Below are 24028 nucleotides of genomic sequence, written 5' to 3' on the forward strand. Positions count from 1 at the left end.
AGAAATAAATGTCTGTGGTGTATAAGCGACCCAGTTTAAAGTATTTTGTAATTTTAGCCTGAATGGTCTAACCTCACCTTCAGGGTATCTACTTTTTTTCTTTCCCCTACCACAGGCCCATAACATCTACTCCCTCCAAAGGGGCTGAATTACATAACAACAGATGCTGTAAAGCTGGCTCTGTTCACAGGCCTTGTTATCAGTGATTGTGTCCTGACTTTAAATAGAACTCAGATGTGACATTCTGAAAAAGAGGCCATATAGCTCAATATGACATGTGGCTCAGCTATATAAATTTTAATGGAAACTAGAACTCTCTGATAATCTCCAGAAACTAGTTCCAAATGCCAAACTTCATTTTTCCCTTTATCAGAAAGCTCCTCAGCTAAGATGCAAAATTTTGAACACCTTTTCACTTCCTATTTCCAAAGATTTTCAAAATGAACTTGAGCAACCGACATGGAAGAGTCAGTTCATTGCATCAATACAAAGTATAAATTTTTAATCTATAAATTATTTCATTATTCATTTATGCATTATATATATAAAAACTTTCTTTCTGTCACATTTTATAAATAAATATCCATCACACTATCAAATTCTTATGATTAGTAAGTTTTTAAATAGATATTAAGACATCACATTCTCCTTGCAAATTAGTGATCTTTGTTTTATTCCCTATATGTTATTAATTCATTTGCCTATTTTTTCTCGTAAGCACAGATTCTGCTCATTAAACACATTGCTGCAAGCTTTATAATCACTGGTTTTAAGGGATAAAAACATTTTTTTCACCAAATTACTTATCATGTTTCAAGTCTTTAAGTTGTTCCTAGTATTTTTCATTATGCTTAGGCTTTCCTTTTTAACTTTTTTTTCCTTAGATGTAGATGGACACAATATTTTTTTTAATATTTACTTTTTATTATAGGTGGGCACAATATCTTTATTTTATTATTTTATTTTATGTGGTACTGAGGATTGAACCCAGTGCCTCATGCGTGCCAGGCAAGCACTCTATCACTGAGTTGTGGCCTGAGCCCTCTTTGTTTTATTTATTTTTTATGTGGTGCTGAGGATCAAACCCAGTGAATCATGCATACAAGAAAAGCATTCAATCACTGAACTACAACTACAACTCATTCATAGGCTTTCTAACTATCTTTTCATTCACTTTAATCTATTTCTTAGGACAGATCCCTAAAAGAAGAATTACCAAGGAATGTCTTATAATTTTTATGATAAAAGTATTTATTTATTATGGTAATGAATAAAGTATCACATTTTTACTTTAAAGATATTGTCAAATTATTTTTCAGAGAGTTATACCAGTTTATATCTGACTGGTAATTTTGAGACTATATATCATGCTGTCAAAATATGACTATCTCTTCTCTTCCTCTCTTAAATGCTGGTGACCTAATGTAGGGCCTTGTCCATGCAAACCTAAGCACATGCTCTACTGCTGAACTATGCCCTTAGATCCATGATTTTTGTTTAATAGATGTTATATTATTTACTACTTTCAACAAAAACATTGTATCTAGTTATAATATGACTGTTTACTAATGAAGATAAACATTTTATAATTATTATTACATATTATAATAGCATATACTTTTTATTTATTCAATAATATTTCCTCCTTTTCAAGTATTTGGTGATATTCTTTGCTTATTTGTCTACTGAGGCTTAAAAAATGTACATCTTAACACTTTAATGGAGCCCTACATAATTTGTGTCACTTTCACTTATAATATTTCATTTGCAAGAACATTATTTTTCCTTTTTCTTTTTTCTATCCTTTCAATGCTTAGAACTTTACCTCCAAAGATTTTTTTTTTAATTCTTAGGTTGCTTTTCCAGCTTTAGTTACCTTAATCTAGACCATATTTCAATATGCGATACATTTTTAAATTAATTCTTAGCCAACTACTTACCCAATACCATAATTAACTTATGCATTTCTTCTCCACTTTCTCTTCTCTCCCATATCATAAATTCTTATATGTAAGAATTTATAATTCTCTTCCTGACTTTGTTATATTAACAAGCACATATTTAAATCACTGAATATTTTATTAGTGCACTGTAGTTACACATAATAGTTAGGTTTATTTTGATATATTCATAAATACATATAACATAGTTTGTTCCATGTTTCAATCCCCAGTACTTTCTCTTTCCCTCCTCTCCCTCTTCCCCCTGATCTCCTCTGTCTACTTTATTGGTCTTCCTTCCATTTATTTATTTTTCAATTCATACTTCTTAAGTACTATACTTTGTCATGTGTTCTATTATTAGGATGGGCAAATTCCACAGAAATTTTTATCTTTAGAATTTTTCCTGTTCTCACATATAAACCCATTCTTCCATGTAAACCTTGAAACGACTCCTAGAGTCAAAAAAAGTTGGATAGATTTTATAATGAAGATTAGATTAAAATTATAAACTAATTTTAATTTATATGTTGACTTATACATTTTTTAAGTTTACCATTCTTATCCATGAGCTGTTGTTATCTAATTTTCCGATTGATAATGGCTGGTGTTATGGTTTGGATGTGTGGCATCCCCCCAAACCTCATGTGTGAGTCAATGCAAGAAGGTTTAGAGGAGAAATGATTAGGTTATGAGAGTCTTAACCCCGTTAGTGAATTAATCCCCTGATGGGATTAACTGAGAGGTAATTGAAGGTGAATAGGGGTGGCTGGAAGAGGTGGGTCCTTAGGGGTGTGGCTTTGGGGTATATATTTTTGTATCTGATGAGTGGAGTCACCTACTTTCTGATCATCATAAGAGATGCTTCCCTCAGCTATTCTCTTCTGCCATGATGTTCTGCCTTACCTTGAGCCCCAAGGAATGAAGCTGGCCTTCTATGGACTGAGACCTCTGAAACTATGAGCCTCCAAATAAACCTTTCCTTCTCTAAAATTGTTCTTATCAGATCTTTTAGTCACAGCAGCAAAAAAGCTGACTAAAATAGCTAGTATATAAAAATTCTTAAGTTTAAGTCTCTCATATAAGGCAATAATTCTAGTTCTAACCTATGTGATAGCATTATATATTTATCTTTCTTACAGTATTTATTCCCTTTATTTAATTCACTTCTAATTCTCATACCAGAATTTCCACATTTCTACAATTTCATAACTAATGCAAAGTTTTCCACATATTCACTTGAAAACCTCCATTATATCAAAAACATATTTTAGGGCTGAGGACATCCCTAGCACTTTCCTGGGATGTGCAAGGCTAGGTTCAGTTCCTAATACTATAAAACACGTGTGTATACACACACACATATTTTAATAATAAATTCTTGCTAAGAAACTTTAATATAAATTTTTTGGATCACAGACAGCAAATACATTACTCCTTTCATTTTTAATAGCTGTCGTTCTCATTTGCTTCCCAGGGGCACTAAGACTAAAACATGGTATGCTCTACTCTTAGTAACTTTTATTTAGGGTAAGAAAACACTATCAACAATACCCCCAAGCTCAGGAAACACAGGATTGAGCTTTCTACCTTCTAGTTTGAACAGTTATCCTCCTCTAGAAATCTAAAACCAGAAACAGCTCTAAAAATACACACCCTGCCATTATACAAAGTCTCTGGGCCTCCCTTGGAGCTAAGTACAGAAGCCCCAACAGCCCACACGTGTCCCTGGCATCCCTGGCACCCCATGCATAGAAGTCTCCAGCTCTAAGAAAAAGGATAGAGTTCTCTCTGCATGAATGACAAGTGACAGACTTGTCTTTGTTGCCAGATGCCTTTAAAAAGTCACCTGAGTGTCCCACAGTAAATAGCAGTAATGGTAAATAATTTTCTTTCTCTATTAAATTTATCTTTGATCAAATATTATGGTACTTTTAAAGCAGTGTGATAGTCACAAGGCAGATATAAATAGAATAGGACTTCTCGCACCAATAGGTGAACACCTTGCTCTACTCTTTCCAAGTGGCAAGCAAAGTTTCAAAAGACCTGGTGACAGCGTGAGAAGCTGCTGAATAATGTGAGCCACATGTTCCAAAAGGTTCAAGCTTCTAATGCATGGTCAAAGGAAACAGGGCAAAAACTTGGGACCATTCCAGGGAGGGGAAGTACAGATTGACTAACCAGTAACACACCCAATCAGACTATCTTCAAACAAATGTCACTTCACTGAGGAATAAGAATGTTTTCATCCAGTATTTCCAAGATTGCCATCATGAGTAATTGGGAAATCACTAGCTGATATTGAAAGCTGGATAGGCTTCACCCAATTATGTTTAGAGAAGACAAATACTTCTGCCAGAAACTAGAGCAAAACGGGGTTGTAAAAATTTATGCAGTGGCAAATCTTTTATACTTTTTAAAATATATAATAAAGGCAGTCCTCATTAACATTAAGAAATACTGGAGAGAAGAGACAGATTAATGAATATAATAATTAAACTCATAGAAAATTATAACAAAGAGCTGAAATCATCTAATAAGTTCTTGTTGATCCTTTTATTAATTAGGGGGAAAAAATCTGGTTCGTACCCACCTCATTGTAGAGCAGGTATCCGAGGTAAAGTGTAAAATATTAGACTATCTTGGATTTTTTCCTTAGCCATCAACTCACTAGATCCCACAGCCAAACAAAATAAATGAAACTAAAGTGATTAATATGAACGTACTAACTTCAACACCGATCACAATGCACACAACTATTCAGATGTACATCTCATCTGAAACCTCAGCACAGAGTTTATACCCAATTTAGACTCTGAAATGTCAGTCCACTGCCAGTTGGATGAAAGCTATAATAAGCTTCTCCAACTCTTTTGACTTTGATATTTCAGAACACCAGTTTAAATACGAAAAAAGCACTACTGAAGGATAAAAAGCTATTGAAATTACTAAATGAAACATTAAGAAACCTCATTAATAGAGATAATGAACAAGGAAGTCTAAACAGGCAACAAACAGATCCTACATTTCACAAGAAATATAGTTTGGCAGTAAGCCAAACAGAAGTCAGGCTTCTGTCTGCAATCTGTATTTGGGGTAAAAATGGGAGTTCATAACCCACTTGAATCTAATGTATGAAATATGATATGTCAAGAGCTTTGTAATGTTTTGAACAACCAATAAAAAAAAGGAAAAAAATAAAATAAAATAAACCAAGATTTTAAAAACATTCTAATTATATTTCAGCTAAAAAATGAGATACCTAACAGGGGGAGAAAAAATCTTCAAGTCAGCTTACTATATTCACAATGAATTTAAAAGTCAGGCCTACAATACCAGGCCTCTCTGAGCAGCTGGCTGTTTTCTGTCACTATTATATGAAGGTAATGTGGCCACACAGCAGTGCCTGATCACCATTTCAGAGACCCATCTAAACTTTCTTCATTTATAGATTCATAAAGAATACAGTTACCCAAGGCTGGAATTGTGGCTCAGCAGTAGAGTGTTCACCTAGCACATGCGAGGCTGTGGGTTTGATCCTCAGCATCACATAAAAATAAATAAGTAAAAGATATTGTGTCCAACTACAACTAAAAATTAAATATTAAAAAAAATACAGTTACCTGGACCTTGCTTTTTTCAATACTACACTTATACTGACCTAGGCTATGAAAAATATGATTAACAATTTAAAGGAAGAATTTATTATATACCACTTTGATGTTCCACAGTAAAGTACACAATTACTGATTGCCATGATTTAGTATTTACTTAACTAACTATGGGAAAATATTTAAACAATTATCAGTACTAAACAGATTGATACATTTATATGGTAATACCTCAAACCCCAAACTGTTATTATTCCAATTTGGAAACAATCTAAGAATGATCTTTTAGAATATTCTTAATTAAGGTGACTCTTTAAAAACAACAATATAGGGCTGGGATTTGTGGCTCAGCAGTAGAACGCTCATCTCGCAAGGGCGGGACCGGGTTAGATCCTCAGGACCACATAAAAATAAAGGCATTGTGTTGTGTCCATCTACACCTAAAAAATAAATATTTAAAAAAAAACAATATATCTCTAACCATGCATCCAAATGTTTGCTGTCACCATTAGCTAAGATAGAAATTATATGTTTATTCTAACTTGTACTGCCTTGGTCAAAGCAGTTTTTTATCAACTTTAAACATACTCATTCTTTCAGATGGGGTAGAATTTCTGGAAATCTTTTCAAATCACTTAGAACCCAGGCTGGTGCATAAATTTTAAGTAAAAAATGCTTAAAGATCTTATGGAGGCAGTGCCCCAAAAGTAGAATCCCTGAAATATTCTGAGCAATAGTTTGGGCTATATGCTCTTGTCAATCTCAGAAGAATCCTGCACCTTACAGGCTTACCTCCTCCATATACCCACTAGCTATCCAAAGTTATAGCACTTAAAATTGGTGAAGTATTTTTACTTCAAACCTCTAAATAATCCATACATAGAGTTAAGGTAGTTTGCAGGTCACATGACTCTTTCTAGGAGATTTTCCCATCTCCATCTGCTGAACACATGAGAACCCATTTAAATCATGCAGTTTTCAAATCAAGATAATTTCCCTTTGGTGACCAACCGGGGTGACATGTGGCCTACATAAGTGAGTTTGAACGCTATTCAACAAGAATTCTGAATGTGACATTGGAAAAGAACTAGAAATATTCTTTAAACTTTATTCATGGCCCTTCTTCATATGCCTGTCCCTCATTAGATTAAATCACATATCATCTATATATGCACATTATATATTTCTGTAGGTCACAAATGGTTAAATATCAGCAACTTCATATGGAACAATTAATGATACTCTAAAACAATGGAGTTTGAACACCTGTCAACAGAGCAGATTTTACATGGCCAGCTTTCTAACAATAACTTGCATTTATACAAAACTTGATAATGTACAAAAACCTCAATATATGTGTTATTGAACTCAGACATCCCTGTGATTTAGACAAGTCTGATACCCTGATCTTTAGAGAGTAAAAAATAAGACTCAAATGTTAAGTCACTTGTTCAAATGTACACAGAAGTCACTAGTTCAAATGTACATAAGTAATGGAGCAAGGAATCTGACCCTTTGAATCTTTACTGTAAGCAACATCCTTCAAAAGGAGATTCAAAATGATCTAAGTGTCAGTACATACACTCCCAGTGCTTACTTGTGGACTGATTCCATAACTATGTGATAAGCGTCGAAGTTGGAATTATCAAGTGCTTTTAAAAATGTGGGTGGGTACTCAAGTACATTCTTATAATTTATTTGCTCACTTCTGCAGCCTGTACCTTCCTCCAACATTTCATCCTTTCACCTCACAGGCCTGCCTTTCCCTTACCCCCAAAGGTCAAATACTTGGCTAAAAGAACTATGCATCCACTGGGGAACCAAACACTGAATATCAATCATGGCACCAACCTATTTTACTTATGGTAACCACAGCCTGGGATGTGGTTCTCAATAACATTTATTAATTGAGAATGTCCATGACTCAAATTGATTGGGGAAATACAATAGCTCCACTTAAAACTTGAAAGAAAAATTTACTGCTCTAATCATCATAACTTATTGAAGAAGAAAAGAAGTTTTATGTTAACTTCAAAACCAGGCAGTTCTGCATGTTAAACTACTCATGGTAAGTGATAGGCAGTGAAATGTAATAAGTCTTCCTCCCCAACCACCCATGCCTACAAGCAATAATAGAATCTTTCTTGTTTACTAATTGAAAATAATATACATTTCAGCAACACTATCTGTAGATACAGAGACTGATATGATAACCCCTTCCTACTGTCTCCTATTATGGGGGTGTCAATTTGCAGGGATCAAATCTCACCTGTGACCAAGAACAATATCTGTGATGATAGGGACTATGAGAAGAAGACATCTCATAACACCAATGCACACCCACACACCCCCTATACACACGTACCTGCATGTGCACACACCCACATACATGACCAGCACACACATATTTGCTTTTGAATTATTTTTTAAATGCTTTAAATACTTACTCACACAACAGAACACCATTTTCTAGAGACGCCCGAAAATCCCGTGTTTCAAAATTCTTCTCTGTTACTGCCTGAAAGACAGAATTGGGTGTTAATTGTCTGTTAAACAAGGATAACACACTAGTCAAAAATCAGTATTAGATTAATTAACATGCATCTAATGTTTTATTTAAAGGACATGCTTATATCACCAAAATCTGTTTACTGTGGGAAATTACATCCATTTAAGTATGAACAAGTATATATACAAGAAAAAACACAATAAGTACTCTGCAATTATTTTATTGAACTTATCATCTAAGTCTGGCTGACTACAAAAGTTAAAAGCTAAACTAAATTTTAAACATTTTCTATTTAAAGTTAAAAACCCTATGGATGATCTAAAAGTACATAAAAATTAAGATCTAAACTTGAAATATCATCTATATATGCACATTAATTTCAACCCCATCTTTAAATTCAAGTTTCATTACAAAGCTGAGGAGCAGAGGGATGATTCTCCTTAACTCTATTCATGAAGAGGCCCTAATTTGTATAAAAAGCTACTTATTGAAACATCTTAAAAAGACTTTTAAATCCTAGCACAAAGAAAAAAGAGAGGTAAGATAAAAAATATTTTAAGTAGACCATACTAAACTGTTATATATAACAAGCCCCCTGCAATTACCACCACCAATGTGTCTAGTGAAACTCTAGAAATAATAACTAAATTTGGTCTCTAGAGGTGGAATCTTTGGGACAGGAAAGGGGATTTGCTATGGAAAGTAGCAGTGAAACTCCTGAAGGTTGTAGTGGGGGAAAGCTACTCCAACAAAAACAGCTCCTGGGCCTCACTGCCTAGTCACGGGAAGAGCAGAGAGCCAAGCTAGCCTAGACACCTATCCACCACTTAAGAGCAGATGTCAAAGTCTTCTTTCCGTCACAGTAAAGCCCCTCAGAGTCACTGAAATAATTCGGCAAATTACATCCTCAAATCAACATAGATTTACCACAAAGGCAGTGTCTTTCAGACACACAGGCGAACAGTGAAGAGCAACAGACAATGGTAATGGATGGGCCAGTTCAGAGGGAAGTCTAAATTTATTTAGCTGAGCTGCATTCCTTAAGGTCACAACCTGACATCTCCCACTGCCTGGGTAAGGCCAGGTCAGACTCTGGAAACCTGTGTACCAGTGTTTGAATCCGGGCTCTGACACTTCCTCCCAGTAACTCTGGACAAGTTGCTTAACCATTTAGTTTTCTCTCCTGCAAAATGGAGACTAACTATATCTATCTAGTAGGGTTAGGCCAAGAATTAAATGAGATAATATATATGAAATAGTAGTTGCCTGACTCAGGGGAAGCATTCACAAAGTTCACTATTATTATCAGCCATGACTACTCATCTGCAGAAAAAAAGATAAATGCTACATTTTCGCAAACCAATTTTTTTCCAGGGGGAAAAAAATCCTTTACTTAAAAGAAGAAACTGAGTTACCAAAATATAAAAAATCTACTAAATTAGCTTCTATATCCTGAAAATATTTTGAAAATTATAAACATCTATAAAGAACCCTTAAAATATAGTGAAGGCAATTTGTTTGTTTTTAAATCATATTTTTTTAAAAAGTCCCAGCTAATAAGGAGACTAAGGCAGGATAATCACTTGAGCCCAGGAGTTGAAGGACAGCCAAGGCAACAAAGTGAGACTCTACTCCCCCAGGCCCTTCCTCTCATCAAAAAGAAAGACAGACAAAAGAAAAATAAAAAATATAAACCCATTCTCATATTAAGAACAATTTAGTATTCTGAAAGAATATTCCAGAATTTTGAAAGAATATTTGTTTGCCTAGTAGTTCTAATCTAACAACTGCTCACTTGGTCTTTTCAATAAATTTTAAGCTTACTCATTAGCAAGTTATTTAAGGTGTGATACATTTTACGTAATGAGGTTGTGATTCATAGGAATTAAATAGAGACCACATGTTTTCCACTTAAGTTATCAAAAGTCAACACAAACAGAAGTGATCACCATGTAGTCAAACAACCACACCTTTACTTTTGTACAATTTTTTTCTCTTGCTTGCCCCTTTCCAGATTTTCCTAGTGCAATTAAATAAAATCACTGCCACCTGAAATGACCTGAGTTGATATACATTAGACAAGAACTGGAGTTTAGTCCTGGATCCATCTCACACTTACTAACTTGCCACTCATTTCCCCAATTTATAAAAGGAAAAAAGTACTTGCTCTCTCTAATTCAGAATACACAAATGACATGTGAAATATTTTGATTCCTCTAGAATAAAGGGCCACACATTCTGGTCTAAGCTGTGCTTCTTCCACCCATGCATCCCCATGTGCTGCTGAGAAGAAGCTATAAGTGATAGAGCTGAGAGTGAGGCTCCCAGGTGAGGTGCATGCTGGGAAGATGCAATTAGTCAAATGGAGCATAGTAAGGGTGGAGCAGGCGCCAAGGGCACATTCTGCACAAACAGTACTGCCAAACCTGTCTTACCACCTGCAGCCTCCAGAGAAGACCCTGACATGTTTTTAGGAACAGGTTTTATGGGAAAAAAAATATCAGCTAAATATATAAGCACTAAGTGCCAAGTTCACAAATATCTGAAAAGTTATTTCTTTTGCTATAAACTGTATTAATTTAATAAAGAAATAGGAATTGCCTGCACAACCGTTACTATTTTATTTTCCATCCTCTCACTGCAAAAAAAATTGCCATCAATGTAAGCAATAAGTTTCCCCAAAGCTCCATCATTCAGTTACAGTTGTGACCATATAATCCACATGGCTTAAATCCCACACATTCTGAGAACTTCTCATAGACCACTTCATATCAGACTAGTTATCAGCAAAATACCCACTAATGCAAATCAGCAGGCACTGGGCTTTTTAAAACCTTTCCTTTTAAACAAACGTCCATTTAAACACTGTCTAGAATCTTGAAAGTGCTAACATATTTTGGGGCAAATCACAGAACAACAACAGTTCCTGCTTGAGCTTTTTTTAAAAGGTAATGAAGGGGATGTTTGCTGACGAAAACTACATTATGATCCAGGCAAGGTGACATACACCTGTAATCCCAGCTACTCAGGAGGCTGAAGCAAGAGGATGGCAAATTCAAGGCCACTCTCAGCAACTTAGTGAGACCTTGTCTCAAAATAAAAAATAAAAAGGTCTGGGGATGTAGCTCAGTGGTAAAGCACCCCCCCTCCCGGTTAAATCCCAAGATCAAAAATAACTACACTATGACCTTCAACTATGAGCATAGTAGATTCCAAATTAAGTCACTTAATGGATTAATCAGCTGCAAGATCATGATATTTTTAAGATACATCATGACAATCTTTTCAACATAAGCAATAAGTTTTAAAAATCCAGAGGAATGTTTAACATTAGAAACCACAGTGATAAAAAGGAATCATGCTATGAAACAATCCTCAAAAGATAGGTCTGCCTTAATTTTGCATTCAAGGAGATAACTATCTTCCTCCCAGTAACTCTGGACAAGTTGCTTAACCATTTAGTTTTCTCTCCTGCAAAATGGAGACTAACTATATCTATCTAGTAAGGTTAGGCCAAGAACTAAATGGTTCATAAGATAGTCCATAAGATAGTCCACAGAGGGTGTTGCTTCCACAGGAAGAATCCTGGGGCTGGTATACATCAAGGAGCTGCTTGCTTTTCAGTCTGTCTCTATAGCTGTTAATGAATTAAAAGCACACCTCTCTCCTTTCTTTCATGAAACTTCATTTTGGAAGTAACCATTACTTGATTCCCATGACTCCAGAAATATATTAATAATATTAATAATATTAATATATTAATTCCATTAATATATCATTTCAAATATATGTCATTATTTATGATGCAATAACTGACAGGTCTCTTTGGTTACACATGCCAAAAATTCATAAGTGCAAGGATTATGGCACACAGTAAACACATTAGGTAAAAACAGAGCATGACATCAATATAACAAGTGTCTTATCTTCAGCCTCTCTCCCCTTTCACAAAATAAAAGTTTTGCTAAAGTTATTCATGATATTAGAGAAGCCAATTCGCAAAAGCCTGGACTCTGACCTCATAGTGACCCCAACATCACCAAATAAAAAAGACTTGGGGGCCAGAGAGGTTGGGGTGGACCTTATAAACTTTTTGGCAATGAAGATAAATCCCTGAACTTCTCCAGGCCTATTTCCTCAGCTATAAAACAGGACACTAGTTTATGATAGTCTACATACACCCCTGTAGTTGGCGCTGTGTAGTTGGCGCTCCCTCACAGTTTATACAGGAGGAAACCAAATTATAGTAAGTTTACTTGAGTTGAGGCCTAGGTCAGTAAGCAGGTCCCTATATAAGAGGGCTTGAGCATCAAATGACTGTGTCTATGAAAGCACTCAGTAAACTCTTAGATGCAGCTAGCACCTACCTCATAAGCCCGTGGGATCTTAGTTCACATAGCTCTAAAGGGCCATCAGGCTATCTTAACCAGATTCTTACTGGATGAAATCCGGCTTACATCACTTAGGTTAAATCAAATTTCTCTTCCTATGAATATCTGAATTTACAAGGAATAACAAATCAAAAAGATGGCTGATCAGATGTATGGTGCCTCAATTGCTGAAATCACTTGTTAAAGTAGCCTTTTACGGGGCTGGGGTTATGGCTCAGCTGTACAGCGCTTGCCTGGCACATGCAAGGTCCTGGGTTCGATCCGCAGCACCACATAAAACTAAATAAATAAACAAATAAAATAAAGTTTTTAAAAAAGTAGCCTTTTACTGCGCAAGAGTGAACACATCCAAATTTTGTCAGCAACTCAAGAATAAAAAACAGCAAGAGTCAATTACTGAGACACATCTGCAAAAGGGAATAATCTTGGTTGAAAACTTTCAAGTAGTGTCCCTGTCACAACTGTGACAAAAAAAAAAAGCCATACAAAAGTTTTCTTGGGCTAAAAAACATGCTAGAATTTAACTTTCCACTAAAATAATCAGTTCTCATTTTAACTAAGATATTTTTTAAAAAGAATTTATTTACTTATTCATTCAAAAATCATTTAATGACACCCTACTATATACATATCTGGCATCGTTGGAGGCACTCAGAACACATAAGCAAGATGAAGCAATTCTTGGAAATTTCTCTTTAAAAGTCTAGTCCTGTTTTGAAATGTGTGGTCAAAAAGGCATTTTAAGCCTGGGTATCTCTCTGAAATGTGGTTAACTCTTTGAATTACAGCATGTTCTTGGTTAAATGATAATGTATATTCAGCAAATAACATTGCTTTAAGGAGCATAATTCTCCAGTCTCCAGCCTCTATTAAGATTTGGCATTGTACTACATAATATTCTGGAATATCCTAGGCCTATTTTTGCCAATACTAATATCATTCAATAGCAAAACCAAAGCCAACTCACAGTCTTCTAAGAGAGTGGTTATAGAATTGCCCAGATCACTCAATCTAAGAGGATCCAAAAAGTCTCCCAGTGGTCAAAAGTCTAATCATTTTTCCTCAACCACTGCCTGCCTTAAGACCTTCATCTGGGTAGGTTAGGGTAAATTACACACCTCCTATCTCACTGTCTTGGGAAAGGCCCACAAGTCTTCACACTGCCAGGAAAGAAGAGAAAAAACAATAAAATGCAAAGCAACAGATTGTGTCTTCAGAAAATTAAAAGCCAATTATCTTTATATACACTCAAAATTTCACTCACTCATCCTCAGACCAAATGCCAACTCTGCTCACATTTTGAGTACAAAAAAAAAAAAAGAAAAGAAAGAAAGAAAAAGCCCACTTCCATGTACCATCAATTTTTAGCTTACAGTCTAAAATTATTATTCTAAACCACAATTATTCACAAGTCAAAAGTGAAATACACCGGAAAGAACTAAATAAAACTAGGAAAGAAAAGAAGATTTGCTTCAGGGCTGACAATTTTCATGCAAGATTTATCAAGATTCAAAATCCAAGACAAGCTGAGCCCTATTAGCAGCCAGTTAAGTTCATTGAAAATATCTCACACAAAAATGTGATCATTTTATAGCTAAACTTTGTTAACAATCAGAAAAAAAAATACTTCTGAAGAGTAAATTACATTTTATCTATAAATATAGGTTCATAATCCAATTTATGTTGTTGCACAAAATAAGGGAAGTCTCCCAAGAGAAAAATTCTAGCAAAAGCCTTGTCTAGTGCATAAGGTTTTTTTGTCCTCCTAGATCAAGGAGTCTTTAAGTAACAAAAACACAAGGCACAAGTGGATAACCTCCATTATCAGGATATTTTAAGTATAGCTCAAATGCCTAACATAATCATGGGTTCTCAAGAGTCAAAAGATGTTTTTTTTGCAGAAATGTCTCACATACACATTAGCAAGTCTCAACAATTACCTTCTTACCTCCCTGGGAATTACTATCAGAGTCATCACTGTGGGAAACATTCACTTTGGGAATCAGTGTGTCTGTATTACAGGTGAGAGTCACTACTTATTTTATATGAGCTTTAAATTGATAGGTACACCCTTGGTACCTATGGGTATACTTTACTATCCAGTTTAGTATTAAGAGACGAAGTTGAAATGCCCTTTTACACGGGAATTCTTACAATGATTCTTGGATGCCTATTATACATCAACAACAAAGTAGTCCCTTTGGTACCCATTTGTCAACCTTTTTCAATTTGACAATGAATTCCTAGGAAGCAAAGAGATAACTACAATTCTATTCCCAGTAAATACTTAAGTGAAATGAAAACATATCTCCATGTAAAACCTCGTATATGAATGTTCGTAATACCATTGTGCATGTTAGCCAAAAAGATAGGAGCAACCTAATGTCCCTCAACTGGTGAATGAATAGAAAACAGTGTGGTCATACAATGGAAATAGTATTCAGCAATAAAAAGGAATGAAGTACTGATACATGCTACAACATGAATGAGCCTTCACACATTAGACTAAGAGAAAGAAGCTAGGCACAATAGCACATATCACATATGACTCTGTATATGCAAAATGTCTAGAATAGGCAAATCCATAGAAACAAAAAATAAATTAGTGTTTTTCAGGAGAAGGAGAGAAGAAGAGTTACTGATAATAGAGTTTCTTTTGGGGTGATGAAAATGTTCTGAAATCAGATTGTGATAGTTGGACAAACTTTAAAAGTGTGAATTGTATAATATATGTTATTTATATCAATAAATCTCTATAAAGCACAATGAACCATATACATTCTATTCAAAATAAATAAAGATGTCTTTCTAAAAGATAGTTCCAAAAGATCCTTCCCACTATTTCATACCCAATATGCAAAGGAAATTTAGTGTAAGTGAAGATATTTAAGTCATTCCTGTATTTTAAATGCCTACCCCCACAAACAGAAATATATATATACACACACACACACACACACACATATATATAACCCCCCATAGGAATACATCTTACAGAGTAGAATTCCCAGCCCTTCTACATCACACCTAGAAATATTTTAATGTTAAATTATTATATTTTGTCCTTCCAAGAATGCCATCTTTGCATTAAATTTAAATAATTCTAGATTTTCCCAAGTACATTTACTGTCCTTTTCATAATTCATTTAATATAATTTCGAAGCAGAATACATACTGAAGGTAAAACAAAGAAGGCAGAGCAAATGGGCTAATGGAACTTTCCTTTAACACCTTATTGTGAGTCCATTACATTCCCAGTAACAGAATTGTTAAGAAATCAGTGTTCCTCGGATAATTTACATGATCAATGTTTCCCCTTGCTCTTTTTTTTTTCTTTTACATATATTTAGCTGTAGGTGGACACAATACCCTTTATTTTATTTTTTATTGTTTTTTTAAGATGTTGATGGACCTTTATTTTGTTCATTTATTTATATGTGATACTGAGAATCGAACCCAGGTCCTCACACATGCTAGGCAAGGGGTCTTCCCCTGAGCCAGAACCCCAGACCCCTTTATTTTATTTCTATGTGGTGCTGAGGATGGAATCCAGAGCCTCACTTGTGCCAGGCGAGCACTCTACCAATCAGCTACAGCCCAAGCCCCTCCCTTTGACTCTTTCTAGAGCCTTTAAGAAAACTTACCAAGGTTTCCAGTGTAACTCAGAAGTAGATAGGCTGATGTCCCCATAATGCATCTAATTAGTAGTTTAAAATACTGTTGACCAAGACCTGGGGTTGTAGCTCAATGACAGAATGCTTGCCTGGCACGTGTGAGGCACTGGGTTCAATCCTCAGGACCACATAAAAATAAATAAAGGTACTGTGTCCACCTACAACTATTAAAAAAAAAAAAATACTGTGGGCCAAGTAATAATTTTACTGTTAACTACTGGAATCATTTGCTTACAGGTTATTAACATTGAAATACTGTGAATAGTTTTTAAACATTATTTTGGTATATGGAGACATATAAAAGACCAATATATAGCCCTCTTTAGGACAACAAACGAAAGACTCCATCCAGAGAAATGAATGAGTTGCTTTTTCCTAAAAAAATCTGGTACCCTTGAAAACTCTCCTTCAAGTAGTCTGCATGACCTCTCTCAAGAGTTTGACGGCCCCTACTACCCCAGTGCACCACTTCCTGCCTATCCCTAAGGTTCATATCACCTTATTACCTAGACAGGAACCTTTAGAGACCAACACTTACATTTACACCCCTTCAAATTGTCACTTCATCTTGTTTCAGCTAAAACTTTTGAAACTTAGGAAGAACCAAGGTAACCTAAACACTCTTTTAACTCTTTCCTTTAGGATCTTCAGATAAACTTGTCCCGTTATAATACTGAACTGTACATGCCCAGATGTCCGTGTCTGCCATCTTTGGGGGCCTAAAGTGAGCATGTCCGGAAGTACCCATGTCCGCCATCTTGTGAAGCTAAACTGAGCATGCCCGGAAGTAGCGATATCTGCCCATGTCTTTGTGAATCTGAACTTGAGCCTGGGTGTTCAAGTCAGCCATCTTTGCAAACCTGAACTAAGTGTGCCAGGAAGTGTTCAAGTCCACCCTTTTAACTTTAACACATATTGTGACCTTGAGCTGTGTTCCTAAAAATGTACATCCTGAACAGCATGCCCCTAAAATGCCTTCATGTGTGAATATATATATATATTCTCCCCCCAAAAAATTCTCAGCTTCTCTTCCTCCAGAGTACTGCTTTGAAAAGAACCCAAATGCTCTCCTTACTTGCTGCAGGCAATAAATTTCCAATCTTATCTGCTGGTTATGCTTTTTGTTCCCAAGATGCAAACATACTGCTTTTGTTTATGACATGGCCAAGTGTATACTCCCCAGCTGACCCTAGTTCCTAAAGACAATATCGCAGGCCACAAGCTGATTACAACCTGTAGACATGTTTTGTTTGGCCCAAGCAATAGGTCAGAATTGGGAAATATCAGAGATGCAGATTATAAGCTTTTCTTTTAAAAAAAGAAACAGCCTGGCAGTGCTGGGCAGCACGGCATCATGGCCACGACTGGCCGCCCAGAGGGAATGACTGGTTGAGAACACACTGCCAGAAGAGTGCCATCCCCACACTTCCCCTCAATGACACTCTCCTCACCTTACTCTTGCACACTGTCTGGCCCCACCAGGCACTTCAGTTCGAGAATCCTCCGGCTTTTTGTCTATATCCTCCAGGCCTAGCATAATGTCTCTGCAGTAGAAAGGACTTGCTCAAAAGGTCAACTCAGATAACTGTGTATAACATCAGTCACCTGTGGAGCTGATTAAACACACACACACACACACACATACAAACACACATGCACACACACTCACCATGTCTTTCTCTAAAAGATCCTGATTTTCTGATTTAAAAAACCTGGATTGACAGATGGAAGTATACCTTTTCCAGAGTGCCCTGAGTCTAAGAATGGTCTCTGATAAACATTGTTTTGGTGAAGGAAAGAAATTGCAAGACTTGACACTAAGTCCTGACTCTTCGAGTGTTTGCTTTTGAACAGGTACCTCAGGTTCTTAGAAGATTTGATTTCCTTATAAGAAATTGAATTTGGGCTGGAGTTGTAGCTCAGCAGGGCACTTGTCCTCATACATGTGAGGCACTGGGTTCGATTCCTAGCACCACATATAAATAAGCAAATAAAATAAAGGTCCATAAACAACTAAAAAATATTTTTTTAAAAAAAGTGAATTTGTACTAAATCATCACCTCATCTCAAAATTCTAAATGTTCTGGTTCTTCCTTGAAGTCTAAGAAAACCAAAAATCTTAACAGTTTCTGTTCTCTGCTACCACCTGCTGGCATATTCTTGATATTGCAAAGGTCCAGTGGCTACATCCAAATGAAAAAATATGACAAAAACAACTCCTTTCAAGGTAAAAAAAAAAAAAAAAACACGCCAAATTATACTTAATGAAAAGGAAAATTATTTTTATATAATAACATGAGTCTGTCACCTTTATTAAACTATTATAATAGCTCCAATCTGATTTTTGAATGCTCAATTTGAGGCTTTTTGCAGGGAAAAAGATTAATTGCCTGAATTCAAGCCCTCTTGCATACTAGGCAAGAACTCTACCATTGTGCTATACCCCAGCCTATATATAGTTAGTTGGTTAGTTAGATAATACATAGTGCATATTAAGATATACAACCTTTAATTATAGATTTTGGACCCTCTATGGTACAACTTTCTATGATTAAAATTTTTCTAAAATGGGGTCTGGGGATATAGCTCAGTTGGTATAGTGCTTACCTCGAATGCACAAGACCCTGAGTTCAATACCCAGCACCATAAAAATAAAATTTTTTTAAAAAAATTGCAAAATGGGACTGGGGACATAGCTCAATGGTTGAGTGTTTGCCCAGGATATGCAAAGCCCTGATTCAAACCCCATCATTCATCCCTCAAAAAAAAAAAAAAAAAAATCCAAAATGTAATGATGTACATTTCTGGAGAAAAATCCCTAACACACAAAATATTTAGAGGCTAAACATAGAATTTACCTAGATTGAATGAGACTTCTAAGATTTTTCTAAATACTGTTCCTGAATTTCTCTCATCCAATAGGACATCATGGAGCTTGTGAACCCAGCTGCCCCCAAGGCTATTTATAGCTTATGTTACATATTTTCCTCTCTAGACCTAGTACTACAGCCAAAAAGTGAGTCGATATGGGCAGAAAATCATCTACAATCAATGGAAAATCCTTGCCTGAATGTTTAGGCAAAACCAAGTAGGTCCCACAGGCAGGAAGCTGCTGGGTGTGACAGAACACGTGGGAGGAAGGAGGGCATGGGTTAATCTGGAAGGCTTCTCCAAGGATTACTTCACTCTCCTAGAAACTGTGAAACTTGACCTGCCAACCACTCCCTCCTTCACATTCTTCCTGAACTCACCTCCTAGTTGCTCCTCCTTCTGCCTTATAGACTTTCTTCATTCGTACAAACTTCAAGAAGACAGTTGTAAATTTATAGCTCTGGTCCTTCCTTGGAGGCTGCCCTCCTGCCTCACACTTCCTGTCTGTGTTGAGGATTTCTTCTTGAGCACCCTGACCTCAAACCAAGCACATAAAACAGACCTGGCCCTCTCACCTATGACTGAACTACACCTCACTTCACTGTCTGCTAAAATTCTCAGACCAACGATCTCCCAACCACCCAAACTCAAAACATTAGAAGGAACCTTTCTTGTCTCTTCAAATCCATGTAATTTTCCCCCAGTCTGGTTCCAGTCTTTACCTTGGGCAGATACAACACTTCAGTATTTTCTTCCGGATTGCTTGGCTTTAAACCCCTTCTCTGCTCTGCATTTCAATATCTGTCTTTCTTTCCTTAAAAACAAAACAGTCTTGCTCTCAAAAACACTTGCTCAAAACCTTCCAACAGTTCTTGGGCCTATTAAGTAAGCCTTCCCACCTGCCTTGAGCACCCTTTCAGAGTCTCACATGGGAATCCTTCATTCTATCTAAACACAAGAACACAATAACCGTGATACCTTCATTCCTCCAGCTTAACAATTCAAGTTACATCTCTCTTTTATATTCCCCAAACACTCCTATCCCAAAGGAAGTCCTTCCCCCACACTCCCATCTTTTGTGACACTATTTTTCTAAGCCACTAAGTTAACAATTCCACCATTTATGTCACCATTATTTGGTCATCTCTACTGTCCTAGGTTGAAACTTTACTGAGGTCAGAAAATTTCACAAAGGTTTTACACATTTTTTTTCCTACTGTATAACTTGCACAAGTATTTTGGGTTCATTTTTTAATTCTTATTAAATTCTTCTAAAGGCAAAATAATTAAGAAAACAAAGTGCTGTTCAAGGGATACAGGGGATTTAATTTAGTTTCAGAGACTAAATAGCATAATTCAGGAAAAAGATATTGACCTTAAGGAAGAAAGGCAGGTACAATAAGGTAGAGCAAGATGAGGAAGTTGTCTGGTGTCCACAGAAGACAGACATGAAAGTAGGAGGAGATAGGGACACAAACCAGCCTCACTGCCTGGCCAGCCTTACTTCTCAGCCACAATTCAGAAATAAAGAGTCCCAGATCAGACAGATGGTGCCTACACTGTGGAAAAACACTCTGAGAGCTTCCGACAGAAAAGCAATGACCTAACAGATACCTTGAGGGGAAAAGGGAAGGCCAAAACCAACATTAACTAATATTTCCCTCCTCAACAGAGAATAACCACCATCCTACATCCTGGAACAGAGAATGTAGGCAGAAGACAGAGAGCTGGAGGAAAAGAACAGATTCAGTGAAGGTAGGGAGGGAAACTGAAAGAGCCACATGAAATAATTATCACCGCAGCCTAAAGCTGAGCCAGATGGCAGCCACAGACAATGGAGACCACACGGGCGATATGAAATTTTGATGAATTCCTTAATGGCTCTAAGATGAAAGCCCTTATTCCAGAAATAGTATAATAATATAACAAATGTCAGTGCTACACACACACACACCAAAAAAAAAAAAAACCTTAAAATTGATTTCATTATTTTCTCATCTGGATGATGTACATTTCTCAATGTCATTGTTTAATAAGAGTTTTCACTGATGAGAATAATGACAGTTTTTATATCATGAATACTCATGTTACATTTTTGAACTCTAAGATGATATTCCAAGCCATTATATTAATTAAATTACCCAAAAAAGTCCAGATAATATAGTTACCCACACACTTGACCCAAAATCATAGCTACCATCATTAACTGAGACCCATACATGCCGTTTCCTCGTATCCTAACCTAAGGAAATAAGTCACAGCTTCTATGACAACAAACTTAATCCTCAAAATGAGCAGATTAATTTACAAAAGAGTATTTAAAGGGGCTTATAAACTCTAGCTGTATTAGCTAAACAAGATTGTTGGCTTTCCATCATTATAACAAAATAATTGAGATAATTAACTTAATGACAAAAGGTTTACTTTGGCACAGTTTTGGAGGTTCTAAATTTCAATATCTGTCTTTCTTTCTCTGCCTGATTGACCCCATTTCTTTGAGTCTGTGGCAAGGCAGTATATCATGGCAGGAGCATGTAGAGGAGCAAAACCACTCACCTCCATGGCCAGGAAGCAAAAGAGAAAAAGAAAGAGACCAAGTTCCACAATCCCCTTCAAGGACACACCTCCAATGACCTAAAGAACTTCCAATAGGCCCCACCTTCCAAATGTTCCACCACCTTCCAATAGCACCACCTGGAGACTAAACCTTTCACACATGGGCCTCTGGGATCATTCAAGATCCAAACTATAGTAAAGATGCTTCTGAATTCCTTCACATTTACCTAAAAGCCTTTTACCATCCAAAGTCAAAATAAGACTGAAGGTCACCAGTCAATCTCCCTTCCATAAAAGTCTTAAATCTCCTAGAGAGAGGTTCTTTTCCAGGAAGACGATGGTTGAGAAAACACAGCCATTTGGTAACTGCTATGAAGTGAACCTCAGGTTGAAAGAGCTAAAACTTTTGACTCAATAACCCCAAAGAAGCTTGAGTTCTTGGTAAGCAAGCAAGATCCTCAAGTAACCGAAAAGGAACATAGGTAATTATGATAGTCCTATAGATCATGTGTAAATCAACTCTTAAGTAAGACACTGAACACACTGACAACCCTGAAACTAACTGGCATCTGTTGGCTTGTGGATACAGTCTACAAAACTAGGGCCTGGGCAGTCTGGAGCTGGTATAGATCAAGAATACACAAGCAAACTATCAGCAATTGGGTAGATAAGAGAGGATAGGAGAAAAAGTTTGAAGATATTTTCACAAAAGTGGCTTCGAATTAGACCATGCAGATCAAGAAGCAGAAGGAAGGAAAGACAGAAAGCTGGTAATAAGGGAAAAACTAAAGAGGTTTTAGAAGCACACATGGTTAAAGTCAGGGTAAGATGTTAGGCAAGCTCTAGAGTAAGATCTTGTGACTTAACAGTATAAAAGTGAAGCCTCTCAGGACATAACTAAAGCCAGTAAGAGATTAGGAATAAGGAGGTTCAAGAACAAGACAGGCCTTCTGGTTCTATGCTATTTCCACTAGGATGATGGAAGGGTCAAGTGCTCCAGTCTTCCCTAAGTGAAGAGTAAGGAGAGGCCAGTGTAGTAAAGAGGAAGGATGTTGGGTAATTTAACCAGAGTAAGGCACATGTATTTCTATGTGAACATCTCAGGTAACTGACTGGAAATAGATACTTCTTTCAGCACCGAGGGATGTAGAGGGTGAGAAAACAGAACTGCAGGTATGTCCTGCAGGAACAACAGAGGGATCCTCCTAAGTCAAAGAGGTAAAGGAAAGAGACAGGAAAAAGGTAAATGCTGAAGTGTTCATCTTGAAACAACTGTCCCAGAAGAGAGGAAAACTCATAGAGGAAATAGGGAACTGGGCCAGGAAGCCCATGTGTTGGGCAGTATAACCCCAACTGCTCCATCTTAGGTAGTAACTAAGGCTAATGTGAGTTACTGGCTGCAAAGGACGGCTGTCATGATAGAAAACATTTCTGTGTTACATTTAACAGTAAATAACCTGTGATACTAAGTTAGACCAAGACCATACAAATCCTGCATATTTTCTTTTAATAAAGGAGTCTACATTTTGAAACGATACTGAACAAATATCTTCTATTCAAACACACCCCAAGGATTGACGTGATGAATAATACTTCAAACATTAGGTCACTGGTCTATAAACGTGAGATCTTTTGGCTAGAACCAAATTACCTAAAGCAAAACTACTTTTTTTTTTTTTTTTTTTTTTTTTTTTTTTGGTGGTGCTGAGGATTGAAGCCAGGGCCTTGTGCATTTGAGGCAAGCACTCTACCAACTAAGCTATATTCGCAGCCAAAAACTACTTTTATTTTAAGGCTTTGTAAAAAGCACATTTTTGAGGCACAGTTTGACACTAAGAAATCTTCTAGTTTTGCTTAAAGTCCATTCCAAATGGACTTAAAATTTTTCATTCACTAAAATGAAATCTGCAGTTTTAATTGCAATTTAAAATAACTCTTTATAAATACAGATGATTCTTTGTGTATTATCTGAAAACTTCTTGAAGAATTATTGGAAAAAGTAGGAGTGATTATTACTCAGCCAATGGAAACAATTGTTCATCTACTCATTCAACAACTATCAGTAAACTTTATGCATTTGCTCAAGACTATGCTAAAAGTAATATGGGAAAAGAATTTTAAGACTAATCTTATGAAAAACCAAATCTTGGGGCTTGGGCTGTAGCTCAGTGGCAGAGCACTTGCCTAGCATGTGTGAGGCACTGGGTTCAATCCTCAGCAACATATAAAAATAAACAAAATAAAGGTATGCGTGTCCACCTACAACTACAAAAAAAATTAAATAACAACAACCAAAAAAAAAAACCCACATCTTAAACTAGGAGAGAGCAAACTTCAGCCTTGTAGATTAAACCTGCCCTGCTACCTGTTTTTATAAACAGTTTTATTGAAATAGCACCTATAATGATTTACAATGAGATTTCTCACTACAATGGTCAGAGAGTTGAGTAATCCTACCAGAGATCCATGGCCCATA

At 36.3% G+C, this 24028-nt stretch overlaps 1 protein-coding gene across 1 annotated transcript in view; it reads right to left on the reverse strand.

The window, feature by feature from the left end:
* Lmo7 (LIM domain 7) overlaps positions 1-24028 on the reverse strand; it is a 211118-nt gene that overhangs the window by 131828 nt on the left and 55262 nt on the right. Inside the window, exon 2 of the mRNA XM_076872343.2 lies at positions 7999-8069. Coding sequence (XP_076728458.2) covers positions 7999-8069 — 71 coding nt within the window. The remainder of the gene's footprint in view (positions 1-7998; positions 8070-24028) is intronic.

The sequence above is a fragment of the Callospermophilus lateralis genome, chromosome 12, assembly GCF_048772815.1.
Source record: "Callospermophilus lateralis isolate mCalLat2 chromosome 12, mCalLat2.hap1, whole genome shotgun sequence".
In the NCBI taxonomy this organism is placed as follows: domain Eukaryota; kingdom Metazoa; phylum Chordata; class Mammalia; order Rodentia; family Sciuridae; genus Callospermophilus; species Callospermophilus lateralis.